General features: G+C 42.2%; 1 protein-coding gene across 1 annotated transcript in view; it reads left to right on the top strand.

Moving 5' to 3' along the window:
* Positions 1-15,585, top strand: part of CUX1 (cut-like homeobox 1) — a 210,345-nt gene that overhangs the window by 153,088 nt on the left and 41,672 nt on the right. Inside the window, exons 13-17 of the mRNA XM_009885195.1 lie at positions 1,490-1,678; positions 7,054-7,112; positions 12,049-12,097; positions 13,131-13,227; positions 14,343-15,014. Coding sequence (XP_009883497.1) covers positions 1,490-1,678; positions 7,054-7,112; positions 12,049-12,097; positions 13,131-13,227; positions 14,343-15,014 — 1,066 coding nt within the window. The remainder of the gene's footprint in view (positions 1-1,489; positions 1,679-7,053; positions 7,113-12,048; positions 12,098-13,130; positions 13,228-14,342; positions 15,015-15,585) is intronic.

Here is a 15,585-nt window from a genome sequence, read left to right on the forward strand (position 1 = left end):
CATTTATATTTAATATGACAACTACTGCAGGATGAAAATGATCATTATCTATCTTATTTCAGACTCTACGTTCTAGTCTCAATAGGCACAAGCAGCAGATGATTATATAACTTGTGATGTTTCATGCAAGCAAATTAGAGGTTTTTTCAAGTTAAAAGTATAATTCAGTGTAATAGGAGAGCGTTGTTAACTGCTGTTCGTACATGTAGCATTCTGTGAGACACAATGCTGTGTAGTCACTGAGAATCGAGCTAAATGTTTAGAAGATATGGAAAAGGTGTTTTGCTGTGCCTGTATTTTCCAGAGAAGAGGGTTTGGAGTATATTTCAATCTGCTGCAGTGTCATCTTGAATTGTGAGGAAAGTGCTCAGGTGACAGCATGGGGGGTTGAATTTTCAGCTCTTTCGCTGTAGGATCTTTGGTGTAATGCTTACGATCATTGTCTCTCTCTTGGTAAATGGATTCTTTCCTAGTTCACTGGTGTTTTCTCAGGAATTAACCAGCCATTAATCAGCCATTAACATTTGTAAGGTGCATTTTAGGGTTTTTAATGGAACGTGCGTTCATCACTGGGCTGCCTCGTGCTCCCCAGATCTGCACAAGGATTTCCTTATGTTCTTCATGGAAGAGAGGTTCAGAGCTCTCTGATGCACTACAGCTGTTGATCCCTTAACACAAAAGGAGACAAAAGAGATGGTACAATTAGTCTGTATTACCTTTTCTGAATCGATTCTACCTTCTTCTTAACTTCTTTGTCCTCTCTTGTTTCTTGTCTTACGGGAAAGTCAGTCTAGTGAGGAAGTTTCAGGCTTGAGGACAGATTTCGCAGCCGTAGGAAACTGGAAGAAGAAAGATCCTGACTTAGGAAAGGGAATTTCTGAAAGAGGAGACCATAGGGAGAATGGCCTTGTCTTAACAGCTGTCACATCTATCTTCATCCCCATGGAGGAGAGGCTTTGGTTGCTGGCAGTCATGTTAACAGTGAACAATTTTCATGCGAGGAGCAAGTTCATTGGAAGTAGCACTTTGGGCCAATTTTTGACAATTTTGCCTGGAACATGTGGTGTGCATACGAAAAGCCAAAGGCACATGACTCTGCCGTTCCCGATTAAGAAATTCTGCTCCATTACTTCAGAATATTCTATTTGATTAGTATTTTGTAAGCACAGATTTTCATAGTTGTCAAAGCATTTGGACTATTAATAATAAATAGCCCTAAATAGAATCCCTTGACTTTCACGGCTGCATCTTTCCAGTACACTTATGAAATAGGGACATTTATTCTCTCCATTATCCTTATTTTACCAAAGAGCTGTCCTGGGGAGTAGAAGGGTTCATCTTCCAGATTCATGCAGTCAGTCACAGGATTTAGAGATTATTTCTGTCTCTCGTGCCACCCGATGCCACGCTTGGTCCTTAACCTAACTGCCCCGAATTCAAGCTTGTTGCCTTTTTTTAATTTATGTGTCTGTTACTTTTTTCACATTAGGAACAGGCCATCGAGGTGCTAACACGGTCCAGCTTGGAAGTAGAACTGGCTGCGAAGGAGCGGGAAATCGCCCAGCTGGTAGAAGATGTCCAGAGACTCCAGGGCAGCCTCACCAAGCTGCGGGAGAACTCCAGCAGCCAAATCTCACAGCTGGAGCAGCAGCTGACCGCCAAAAACAGCACACTTAAAGTAAGGCTGGGTTCTGTGCTCAGCGGCTTTCGCAGGATATAACTGACATGCCAATATTGGGTTTTACCGATGTAAGTTTTCTGTGGTTCTGAGAGGCACCAAAAAAGCCATTGACTTCTTCAGGACGCTGTTGAATTCCAGTTTCTGTGGGGTTTTATTCTAAGTGATCACAGTTTTGTTGAAATTTAATTTACCTAGTGCTCATTGTTTTGAAATTTGTTTTTGCAGAATGTGACTACCTTTAGCATGAAAATGACCAACCAAATCCAACATATATTTATCATGGATGTGTAGTGAAATAGCTGAACTGAAAAGGCACAGAAAATCCTGCTTGGGTTTTAAAATTTTCGGTTCCCATTCCAGCGATTGGTATTGCAGATTTGCCAGGAACGCTTCTTGTGCTATGGTCTATCTTTGAATTTACTGGCTACCCCCTCCAGTTCTCTCCACTGGAAAAGGGGAGTGTATCATTTGAGCATAAAACCAAGTTACATCAAGAGACAAAGAGAAGGGCTTTAGCCTTAATAAGCTTTGGGGTTTTTTAAACTGTATATTTCCTGCAGAGTAATTCTCATTTAGAATTAGCGGTCCAGTCCTATGCTCATTTGCATACCAGTAGCACTGCACTAACACCAGAAGAAACATGTACTGATTTTGTGAGTGGCCCTTTTACCTTTACCTTTTCAGCAGCTTTACTTCCCTTGTGCGCTAACCCACACGGTTTTGAGAAATGTTTCCTGACATGTGTTATTGAATCAGCTTCCTGTAACTCCTGTCTCTTTCATTGTTCTACCATCTACGAGCTTCAAAGTGTAAACAAGATAAATTTATCCATTCCATTAAAGACTTCATAGTTTTGGAGGTTTTATAGTCTGAGAGTTTTTTGAAAGCAGGAGGCTGATGGTACCCACTTAGCTCTGACTGCGGCGTGGGTAGCTTTCCTCTATCAGAATGATTTAATGTTCAATTGAAACTCTTACAAATTGTTCTAATTCTGGCATTTTTTAGAGGTTACTAGTTTTGCTCTGGTGTAGCATAATTTATGTGGACAAGGGTCTGTTAGGGATGAAAGCCGAAGCGTTGCATTCAGTATGCTTTCTGCACGTTTTAAGACAGCCTGGCAGAATTTTTATGAAAATTCAATAGAGCAAAGGAAACCTATTAGTTTCCTCTATTTATGGTACGGGTCTCTGCCCATCTGTCACCATGTGGGCACCTCTCTTAATGAGGGAGGAAGGTTCGGAGGCACACGTTTTGCTGGCTACGCCCGTGTTCTGGGGTTTTTTATTTTTTCATAAAGCCTGATAGAAAATATCTTGAGTCCTTGCACTTGACAGATTTTCTCGGAATCAAGGGTGTTCCTGGTGAGGTCAGTATTAGTTAGCCATTAACTTCAAAGGGAATAGGATCATAGAAATGACAGAGCAAGTCTTTGATTTTCATTTCAGTAATCTCCTTCCATTTTCTCATAGGTTTGCCCGGCTAATGCTCTCTATTTAGGGTCCTGTTGATAGTGTCTGATGCAGTGACTCTCTTGATAAAGATTTAGTCATTTCAACCCTCTTTAACCTTATTTGTTGCAATATACAAATATTTCCAAATATATACTTTTACTCCAAAGTGTTGGGAAAACCGGTGACTGAGATCTGTTGTACAAAGAACCAAATCTCAGTGGTGATGTGTTGATCTCATGTTTGGTTATAGAGGAATTGCTTCTAAAATAACTGAGATCGTAGTGGTTGCCTCCACAAAAAATGAATCACAGTTTCACAAATTAAAGCAATGTTCTCAGACCATATCTTGGGGGAATTCTTTAATACTCTATGACTTAATGAAACAATACAGAAATACTTTCAAAATTATTGCTTCTTTATCTTCATCTGATCTAATAATCAAAATATGTCCTCTAGTAACAAGACTTATCTAATTGTATTAACCCTTTGTTGCTGGGAGTTAGAGCTTCCCTGCTACCCCGTTAAAATACAACAGTGCTAGTTAGCAAAGAGAGAAATCAAATAACCTAGCTTAATTAGATACAGGCATTTTAGTTTATCACTCTAAACTAAATGACGACATTAGTCTAATGGGGTTTTTAAAATGTTTTAAACCCCTGAATATAGCCCATGCTGTTTTACCTAAGACACTTTAGTTAATAATACAGTGATGATTATTTTTTTTTAAATAACACAAGAGGGGAACCTGTCTTTTCATGCTGTAACGTGGGGTCATTCATACAACAAATGCAAGATGATTCCTTAACATGGGATATCTGCAAATTTAGTGTGCAGAAATGCCACCGGTCCGGTCCTTCTGTCCTCTGGCTCCCTGCATTTTTGTGTGTGGACATTAGGATATATTTTGCCTGAATTAACCAGGTTGATATTTAGTGCAAGATATTAGTTCCTCCAGATTGTCTCACAGCTTGAACCTTTGTTATACCATGTTCTCTGCATTTTACAGGGTTCTTTGAGACAATTACCATACTAATACATTTTAAAACAGTCATTGACTGGGAAGATGCCAAGTGCCTAAATGGTCTGCTTATATACAGGCATTGCATTCTCAGTTGTTAGTTTATATTGTTTAGTAAAGTATACATTTAGGTGCAGATTTTCCATGGCAACAATCTCTGTATTAGGTACTTGGGAATGATGGATGGATGTGTTTTTTATTCAATTCAAAGTAAAATATTGCGGGTACCTAAAATTTCCAGAAATACTTTCAGGGTATAACATACAGCTATACAGAATTAAATTCAATATAGATTTCTTTAAAATGGGAATTGTTATTTTTTCTGTATTTTCTATACAAAAGGCTTTTTTCTTAGCATATCCTTGCACAGGTAACTAAGGTATTAATCCAGGATATTGCTTGTTCTAAATTAACTCCAGTACTCTTTATACTGAGGAGTAGTGTAGACAGCCGGTTATCCCTACTGTAAAACCTCATCTGCTGTAGACTCAAAAGATGTGACAAGTCCCAGAGTTAAGGAAGAGGTGAATTGGGGGTATCTTTGCTTTCAGCTGTAGAGCCCCAAAGAGCAGCGAGAGGCAGCCGGCAGAGTGAAAGGTGCCGTGTAGTTCCGCGGGGTCCTCCCATCGCTCCCGTGGAGTTCTAACGCTGTCAGTCACATTGGCATAATGAGATTCCAGCACAGGTTGGAGGTTATCAAAACCTCCAGCATCTTTGATATTTGTAGGATTTTTCCTGGTTGCCTCAACCAGGATTTCCCTTGTTACACCAGTAGAGGGTTTATTCACAGGGCTGACGCACCTGTAGCACTGTGTCTGCCATGTAAAGGAAAGTTGGTACTCCCTATAATTCCAGGCAGTAACTGAAATTTGGTAAGGCAGGGAGTGTCAGAAGAAATGACTAAAACTTACCCTGTATTTTTCCAGGTTTAAAAAAAAAAAAAAATTGGTTTAGCTCAAATAGCCTTTTTTTTTTTTTTTTGCCTTTTTACTCAATCCTAATGACTGCACAAGTTTCTGGTTGCGAAGGATGCTAGGACGCAAGACCCTTTAAGAGGCTACTCATTTCACCACCGTCCCATAGAGTGCAAATTCCACCCTTAGCAGCAGTTTCTGCCTCCCTGCAACAGCCGGTGGTGGCGTTGTGTTCGGAGCTGCTGGCTGAGCAGCTGCCAGAGCGGGGCTGTGTGTTACTGCCGGGAGACGCCTCTCATCAGCAGTGACTCAGGATTGGGGATTATGGTATCAAAAAGCAGGAGTGGGAATTTAAGAGGGCTGTATATTGATAATGGGGATGTCCGCTTTGTCACTGCTTTTTAACAGACGTACTAGTGGCAAGGCAGAAATGTCGGCAATGCATAAGCTGCACAGGGCACGACAGGGAAACCTTTAAAGATGGCAAAATAGCTGGAAGTCCAACAAAGCCCCATCATGCTGCTGTTGTCATCTGAAGAAGCCTCATTTAGATTACTAAAATGGCTCAGATGATCGACTCGCTCATCTGTGGGTGCTGTACACATAGTGTTTAGGTTTGCTGCTTGTGCCCCTTGGATAGCTTCGAGGTGGGGGACACCTCCACCCTGGCTTACTTGGCATGACAGCATGGTTAAGAGGTTCCCACTTCTAATTGTTGGTCTGCCCCAGCCCTGCTGTTCGTGTGCCCATAACTGTGTTGGTGCAGAACTTCATGGGACTGCATTTTAAATGGGTTTGCTAAAATTATCTTAGTTCACAGTAGCCCTTCCCTGCCTTCCTCCTGCCTTCACCGAGCAGCCCAGGGCTGGGTGTAGGATCTGCTTGAATTCACTTCTCCACTGAAGGCAGCCTCTCCTGCGCATAAAGCCCTGTTTTTCTTTTTCATGTCATACATTCCTTTCCTTTTCAAAGTAGGTGCTCTGTCTTTGAGGGTGGTACGTCCTTGTGTTTTCTGTTTCCTGTGATCTTTGGGATTCTGTGCCAATTTTAACACCAAAAGTTAAGTGAAGCAGAGCTAGCCTGAACCTATCCATGGAAGTTGCAAGCCAGTAAGTTCTGGTCTTCCTTTGCTTAGGTTAGCTGTGCCTGTACTAAGCGAAGAAACGAGTAGTGGGAAATTAGCGTGGCTTCCGCAAGCGACGTAATGGCATCAATTATCTATCACTATGTTTTAGGCCTCCCGAAGCGTTTATCCTGTAGTGATGAGCGCTGTTGGTGGGAGCAGGGGCTCTTGGGTAAGGTCCGAATGTGTGGCGTTGCGTTATGGATTGTGTTAGGAGGTTTGTTTCAACGTTTGTGGCATCCTTGCACCGAAGAGAAGCCGTTGAGACTGCCCCAGGTCAGGCAGACCTGAGCAAAAGGACCTGCTGAGTTGGTCTCAATGCTTCATCTCCGGTGTGTAATCACATTAGTTATTGCAATAAGTAATGCTTGTAAAACGACTTTGGTTTGGGCATGAGGCATTGTAGAGGTCTTACAAGCCTAAGGCGTTCAGTCAACAACAGCTTCTTCAGTCTTTTTTTCATGTAGATAAGGTTGTCAAGAACTGTGGTATTAAGAATACAGTATGTGCCAAAGCGTCCTGCTTGTTTACTCAATTTATCAGTTTCGTAAAAATTTCAGCTGCTCCATTTTTAATACCGTCTTCCCCGATCTCTTTATTGAACACGTGACAGCAACATTGCAAACAGCCGAACTGGGACCTGCTGCATTCTGTAATGCTTGGCACTCTGTAAACAAAGGAAGAGTGAGGTATAATTGTGTTTACGTTGCATTGGTTATAGTTTGTTTTCTAATATATGTAAATTAGGTATGAGTCATTAACCCTCACTTGTGCGCTGCTGTATATATGGAATAATTTAAAGATGATTTTGAATGCCTGCAGAAAAAAAAATCTGAGTAATTAAATCCATGTTCTTTCTTTTAAAGCAACTGGAAGAAAAACTGAAAGGACAGGCTGATTATGAAGAGGTTAAGAAAGAATTGAAGTAAGTGTTAAATGCTTACATAATTTTTTCACAAACTCTATTTTAACAATTGTTAAATGAAGCCACAAATCTGTGTTCTTGGAACAATAAAGAATCCAGTCAAAACCACAAAGACGGGGAAATTGGGAATATTGGCCAGAATTGCATCCAGAACCAGTGCAACTGCTGTATTTGAGAGTTCTGTTTGTTGCAGCAGACTATCGCAATGGCAAATAATACAAGTGTCCACGAAGAGAAGGCGCTAAAACTGTCATCCCCCAAGGGTAAAAAGTTTGAAAATCCGTGGTATTTTAGGGGGACCACTCTTTAAAAATCCCCAGCCAGTGTGGACCAGGAATGTAACACAGGGCCTTTGGCCATAATACCGTTTTATGCTTTCGCCAGCCCGTGTTCAGCACTTGCCATTTGAATGCTGTGCTTGTTTCACTGTATATTTTTGCTAATATATTGTGGTTTTAAACTAAAGCCACAAACAGCCTCTTCCTATTTCAAGGGGGTTTTTAAGAGACTTAAGAGAGCCTCATTTTAAACTATAACACGATAAGCTGTCAGGTTCAGAGGAGAAGTTTTTTGACTAGAAATATGTTTAGTGTCATGGTTTAAATAACTGCAAGAAACTCCATCTCTTCTTTCATCAGTCTGGCATTTTTTTGTGTGTATTTTAAGAAGACTGAAAAAATGTTACCTTGTTTAATGAGGTATTGCAGATGAGGCTGTGAGTCATGTGCTTTTGTTTACACATCCCTGGAGAATATGGAAAGCAGGTTTGGTTTTGGGAGCCCAAGGACTGCCCAGCCCCGGTGCTGTTATATTCAAACCGCGTGGGCTGTGGTTCTGGTTCGCTGCCCGCCGCAGCACACCCTGAGGTGGGTATATAGTTTCAGTCAAGTGCAATGGATTGTCCATTGCTTTGGTCGTTATACCTGAATATTAACTGGGCTTAAAAAAGCTTCATCGTTTTAGTGATAGGGGTGGGTATGTCCGCGTTCTCTTCTGAGTTAGGGAAAAGCAGCTTCAGATTTCAGCTGGTTTATGCCCTCATATGTAAAGTAGTGAATGCGAATTAAGCCACAGCCTTCCAATTTGCTACATGAGTTACTACAATGTGAATGTACCGAAACAGCAAATGAGTTTTAAATCCTACCTGGTTTAATGCCTTTACTTTAGACATGAAACTCATTTAGATCCCTGTGTTCCTGCCGGTAGTCCCTTTTTTTTTCCTTTTTCTTTTTTACAACCCTGACTTACGTGAGGGCAGGGATGGGAAGGCAGATAAGAAGCTGAGAGGAAGCCATGACACAGGAGCGTTCACACGATGCTTCTGCCTGTTCCTGTTATTACAAGATGAGCCTGCAGTGAAATAGGTGGGAGAATCTCCTGGAAGTGGCCCTTTTTGGGTGCCAGTAAATTGGCCGTCGAAGCTTTTATGCCCCCTAATTTGTGGGTGATGTTTTTTATCTGGGCAGGTGACTTCGGAGGGACAGCCAGCTAGCTTGTAGGTGGCCTGGGGTCCATACGCCATCCTGCTGGATGGTGCGGGGGGTTAAGACCCTCGGTGAGAGCACTGCAGATGTTGGCAGCGCTGCATCCTCACAGCAGCTCGTTCATGCCACCCTCACTGCTCCCGTCTGGTCCAAAAGATGTGCCAAAATCTAAATATACATCACCCAAGAGTGGCAACGTGATCTGAAGTCAAACTATGAAAAGTCTGTTGCTGTAGATCTGGTATCCCTTAGACCGAGTCGTACTATGACTGCTTTTGAGCCCTGAAACACTGACAGAAATGAGCTGCTCATGGCGCACGCACGTGCCAAGAAAAAAGAGATCTTGTCAGTAAGGAAGAAAGAGAATAAATTTCTCAGTTGTTTTGGCACTTGCCTGTTTTCCTTAATCCTCCCAAGGATGTTAGAGGCATTCTAGGCTGAGGGATCTCAATATCAGCCAACTTGTAACCGTGGAGGAACTTAACTAGGCCCACGTCAAGATCTGAGATGGGAGAATTCCTTGCTTTCTGCATTGGCTTTTGTGCCAAATGGCTTTTAAACCTGTTTTTGAGATCTGAGAGCTCTGTGTGTCCTTTCAGTTCCCTCTCGAGTAACACAACAGCGCTACCCCTCCTGCCTTTGCAGTGGGGATCACACGAACAGAAAGTCGAGCTGTCCCAATGCACACTTTGCTTTAGAGTAAGATCTTTCAAGTCGTCTTAGATGTGCAGATTCAAGTCACAAGATCATTCCTTTAAAAAGCAGATAACTTGATCTTGAGCAGCAGATTGAGTCGAGATCTCATGGGCAAAGATATTCCTGGAATCCAAAGGGGAAACATTTTGCATCCTCATATTCCTGAGGAAAATGTCTCTTTTGTGACACATTTGGAGAGTCATTTTTGACATGTTTAACTTCTACATTTTTTGAAAAAATGAACCCGCTGTAGTGAATATTCCTCCAAGGGCTATTCAAGATACCATCAGCCTGGGTTTTAGTATATTTGGGGTTCTAAAGGTATAGGAAGTTACCTGTGAAATTGCCAGAAGGCTATTTCCGGTAGCAAGGAATCCACTTGAAGTAGGCAGAGGTCAGTAAGTTTCCCGCCGAGGTTTGAATACGCATGCCTGCTCCAAGCTCGCTGAAAAAGGCGGCTGCTGCATCCTGCAACAAAAAGGTGGTTCAGCATCCTTTGTGAAGGTCCCAGCTGGCACTGGCTGCTCGGAACTGAAAGGCATCAGTAGGTCCACCTGTGTGGGTGGAGGCACAACAGGACCAGGGCTTTAAAGCCAGGCTTTTGGTGCCCAGAGCCCGATACACACATTAAAGACCTTCAGGCTTACTTTCTGCTTCCAAGTGGTTTCAGCCTGGTTCTGTAGGCAGCAGCAGTAGTGGTCAGAGCACGTCACGCCCGCTCCTTCGAGAGCGTGCGGCTTCTTTTGGTCTGGTTCCATCCAGAAGGAAGGCGGTTGGCATGCTCCAGGACCGCTCTGCATGGCAAAGCCAAGTGTGGTAAGTGGGGATTACTGGGAGCCCTGTGTCCCGAGTGTGCTGCTGATCTGAAATGGCAGAAACACCGGTGATTTGCCGTGGGAAGCTTGTGCCACATGATCGTTTGCAGTTACAAATTACTTTTTTCTTAAATTCAGATAAGTCTCCTTATTTGACCGTCATGAGGACATATGTTACTACTTGCTGTCCTTTCAGAGGGCGTCCTCTGCAGAAGCCATGGGAGGATGGAGGCAGTTGCCTACCAGTGATGGGTTTCCCTCCATGAGTCTGTGTGTGTTTGCCCCCCCAGCACCTTGGAGTCCTGGCAGGCAGAGCTGTGCTCTGAAGAGGTGTCCCAAGAAACGCTTGCTTTCGGCAGCGATAGCAACCTGAGTGCACATGCCTGGGACGTCCATACAATGCCGGGAGCTCTAAGAACCCGAGCCATTAATGCACAACCTCTCTCCTTGGCTGGCACGACTCCCTTAATAGCAAAAAAGAGGCACTTTTGCCTGTGGGTGAGCTGTTGCGCCCACGTAAAGCACGAGTCTTAACAGCGGTACTTTCTGTGCTTGTGTATTGTATCGTGGCTGTAACCTACAGCGATTTCTGCTGGCAAGAACTGTCATCCAGTGACGCCGTATGATGAAACTGATGGCCAGAATTTTGTGATTTTATTAATTATTATATTTGTAGGAGTGCCTGTCAGAATTAACACTGTATGCAGTGAGTATGCACTGATGCGAAATGCGTGAGGTTTCTGTCTCAGGATGACTTTTTTTTTTTTTTCCCTTGGATTTGCTGTGACTTTGTGTGATCTTGAATGAGTCACTGAGGCCACTGATTTCCAAAGTGCCACTTAATGGACGTCTAATTCTGCATTAATGCGGGGACAGATTTATAGAGGAGCTGGACGCCAAGTGGTCTGGGGCGGTTAATGAGTGCTGGGTGCCTGGCTGACTCCTGGAGGCATCCAGAACTACTCCCTACGTGTTAATACTGCCCCTCTGCCTTTTTTGACTCAATTTCCACATTTAATACATGGTTCATCATATTCTACTTGCCTCACAAAGTTCCTGGTGCTTTATACATGAAAAATGCTGTATAAACACTATCTATATCTGTTTATGTATTTTTCTTCAACAAATGAATGTGGTCTTTGTACGATGAGAAACTGAAATCATTTATTGCTTCAGTCTGAGGAACTTAACGTCCTGCCTGCAGCAGGCCTATTTAAGAAAATTTATAAGACAGTAGAGTAATAAGTTTGTATTCCTGTAAGGTTCTCATTTGCCAGACAGTACAACTCTACCCGAAAGACTTTGAAGGGAGATGTCCTTTGACCGCTCAGTATTTATATAAAATATTGACAATGAGACTATCAGATTCTTCTCTTAATGTACTTTATAAATATTTGGATCTTTCATATTTCTTAAGAAATATTGTGCCATTGTGTCTTCCCTTTGCCATAGAACTAGGAGGTTATTAAAATGAAAAACTGCCTTTTAGCCTGTAGTGTCTTGGTCGGGAAGATTATTTGTGCATATTTTCCTTGATATGTGAGCTGGTGTATATTATATAAAGTACTGTAACTGTGGTGGCGATTCCCCTGTTTTGTTGCTTTGCTACAACCTTTTCATTCCCTTCAAGCTTCACAGATAAATTTATATCCCTTCTGACAGCTTAAAATGTTATATCCTTATTAACCTTTAAATTTACGCTTTAAACGGGCCTGGTGGGATTGCATATGGAATGATTTAGATGATGCTCGAGAAAATTTTCTTATCCAATAACTAGTTTGAATAGTTATTCTATATTCATTATGAGGCTGCGTTACTGCAAGGAAAGTTGTTATCACTTGTAGTGTTGCTGGAGAGTAGGAAATGATAATGTTAATGCTCATTAGTGCAGTTGTTATGAAAAGCAGAAACAGAAAATAATTTTTTTTCTGCCTTCCACAGTATATTGAAATCCATGGAGTTTGCACCATCTGAAAGCTCTGGTGCGCAGGTACTGAACCTACTTTTGTTTTCTTAATTACTTCAGCAGTTCAATTAATTAATGAAAATTTTGTCTTGCAATTCGTTGGTGTTGGCATGGAGAATTTCCTGTTGATGTTGAGACATATGGGTTGATCATTGTTTTCCTGATGTTTTCTGATGTAAAAAGCTGAACTGAACATTTTTTGCCTGTTAATTTCTTGTAAGTGGTCAAGGACAAAGAATGATGATTCAGCTGTGCTGGAGTGGATAACCATAATGTTGTGAAGTTGAGTCCTTTAAAGATACTAGAGTCAGTGTACAGCTACGCTGAGATTTGCATGTTTCTTGTACTGACAGTACGCTGAGCAAGGACTTTAGCGGTTTTAAGTCTTTGTTAGCCTTGAAAATAATGTTCACAAAAGAAAAGAAACCTTTTTGTGTTGAGAAAGCAGGAGAAGGCTCTGCTATTCAAGCAATTAATCTTACTTAAGTTTAAAGGTTATGAATTAAATTCCTGCTTCTGAAATCTGAACTAAATATCAATATACTGGGATTAATTTTCAGTATGTTTCTTAATGATCAAGGGTTAGATATTTAGTGGAAGGTAAATGGCAGGTTTCTGTGCCTGATTTTATTTTTGAACAAACTGTTTATGCTGAAACGCAGCATTTCGAAGAAATGCTTGGCTTGGGTCAGCTGACCAAGAAGAACTAGTGTAATCTTAACTCCTATTTTAATCAGATGAAAAGAAGTCCACAGCTTTTAAAGTGAAAGTGTGTCAGTACCTTTTTAAAATAAGTAGGGTTAAGAAAATGTTCCGTTACACATTTCCAAATAATGCGGAATTGATGAATGATTTACGATGAAAATTAAACAGTGAATCTCTTCTATGGCTCACGTAGGAACACTGAGCGATTCCTGCAAATATATGCATGGTGAATTCCCTAGCTGCATTCATAGCAGAGATGAGCACTTGTTTTCTTCTTCTGAAATCCTTTTTAGTGCCTGAGTGAGACTCTTAATGCTTTTAGAAACAAACCTCCCACTTTGATTTTCTTTAGGATGCCTCTAAACCGCTGGAGGTGCTGCTGCTGGAGAAGAACCGTTCCTTGCAGTCCGAGAACGCCACGCTGCGTATCACTAATAGTGACCTGAGTGGTAGGTTGACACGATTTTCGGCTCTTCTGGTTTGTTTGCTGTCTTGTAAAGGGAGGGAGGGCTGAGCGAGAGATGAATGGCTGAGTTAATGCATGGCAGAAGGATTAACAGGCAACAGGAACACTGAATAACGGTTGATTTCTGCAGTTTTATAGGCTGGATAATAAAAGAAAACTTGGAGACCTCAGAGAGTCTTTAAAGGTTAGGAAAGAGAGGCATTACGAGATGTACCAAGGGGTAGCGTTTGAGGCTGTCTTCTGTTTTGGGAACAAATTCATCCGTGGCACCAGAAGTCTCTTCCCCCCACGCGATGTTATGCAAAATGTTTGCATGCAGAACACAATAATCTTCCTGTCTGATACACTTAGATATACTACCAGCAGGTCAGCTTGGAAAAACAAAATCCTTTCTTTTTAGCAAAGTGTGTTTGCCGTTTGGCTTTCCTAACGTGGGCTTTTTACATCTTGTGTGCACATTTTTTAAATGGCAAGTCATGGAATTTCCAGATCCTTGAATGCTTATGGGTTTTGCAGCTGCAAGAAAGTTAAAAGTTGCCACTGGCCCTGGGATTACTGAATTCTGAAGCGTTTTATGACTTTAACTGAGTGCTCTCGGTGCATCCACCTAATGGTGATTCCTTTATTCAAATTGGTTTGTTCCAAAATGTAAATGTTTGCTGCATTTGGGTTCAGTCAGGTCCAATGAGTAATGTCTTGAACGAGAGACAACAAAGAGACTTGCTGTCTGTAACTGCATTTATTTTAAATGTGTAACTGCACTTCATGTAACTGTTCTAGTTTTAATGTTTGTAAGGGGGATTCTCCAGGCTGCAACATACAAGAAAGGTGCAAACATGAAATGCATGTGGTTTGTTTTGGGGGCCTTGTTTGGCTTATTAAAATTTCAATTATGGAAAAAAAAAAACCCACCAACAAACAAACAAACGAAAATGAAAACAAAACCAAAAACAAAACGAAAACAAAAATCCCACCGCCACTTCATTGGCCCTTGTAAATCTGCACTTTCTCCCTTTGCGGGGCAAACTTTGCATTTTTTTATCTTGGTTTTTCCCTCTTTGATCCCCCATAATGCATTATGTTTGACCTTCCTTGTAGGGTCAGCCAGGAGAAAAGGGAAAGACCAGCCTGAGAGTCAGCGTCCTGCAACCTTGCCGGCCTCCCCTCCTTCTCAGTTGCTCCGCAACGCGGGGGAGCAGGCTTCCAATACTAATGGTACACACCAGTTCTCACCAACGGGTTTAAGTCAAGACTTTTTCAGCTCATCCCTGGCGAGCCCCAGCTTACCCCTGGCCTCCACAGGAAAATTTGCACTAAACTCTCTCCTCCAGCGACAGCTAATGCAGTCCTTCTACTCCAAGGCAATGCAGGAAGCAGGAAGCACAAGCATGATTTTTTCAACAGGTCCATACAGCACAAACTCCATATCTTCCCAAAGTCCGTTACAACAAAGTCCGGACGTAAATGGCATGGCCCCGTCTCCCAGCCAGTCAGAAAGTGCTGGGAGCATCTCTGAAGGCGAGGAGATAGACACGGCCGAAATTGCACGTCAGGTGAAAGAGCAGTTGATCAAGCACAATATCGGACAGCGGATATTTGGACATTATGTGTTGGGACTGTCGCAAGGGTCTGTGAGCGAGATACTAGCCCGGCCAAAGCCATGGAATAAGCTGACTGTGAGAGGCAAGGAGCCATTTCATAAGATGAAGCAGTTCCTCTCGGACGAGCAGAACATCTTGGCTCTTCGCAGCATCCAGGGTAGACAGAGAGGTAAGCGCTCGCCGGCCCAGGGTCTCGCCCTGCTTTTCTCTTAGTTACAAATGTTAAAAATCGGAAGCTTCCCCGTACGGGGCTGTTTGTGCGTTGCTGCCGGTTTCACCTGACTCAGATGTCGGGTACAAAAAGTACAGCTTTCTAACTCTGCTTCTCGGCACTCAAGCAGGTTAGTATCTTTGCTGATGCTTTTTTTAGCCGCTGACTTGTGTTCGTCAGCAGGAGCAGGCAGCAGGGACGCTTACACCCCTCGCTTCCCAATCGCTCCGTGTCAGAGCTAAATAGGGAGTGAAAAGGGCCAGGAGCTACTAAGGGTATTGGCCCTCAGAAATGCTGGAAAATTTTTATTAGGGGGTTGTTTATTGAGACCAGACTTTTGTTGTGTCTTGTGTGACTTTTCCCAAAGTGTTTTGACAAAATATCATAGGTGATGCATGAGATGAGTAATTAAAAACCAATCCTAATTTAAAGCAGCTTTGCATATTTAAGGCAGTGATTTTAAGATGTAACATGCATTTCATTGTGATTCATCCTAAGCGAAGACTGAGATTTACATTTAGAGAAACTG

The sequence above is a fragment of the Charadrius vociferus genome, unplaced genomic scaffold (assembly GCF_000708025.1).
Source record: "Charadrius vociferus isolate BGI_N301 unplaced genomic scaffold, ASM70802v2 scaffold54, whole genome shotgun sequence".
NCBI classification, from domain to species: Eukaryota; Metazoa; Chordata; class Aves; order Charadriiformes; family Charadriidae; genus Charadrius; species Charadrius vociferus.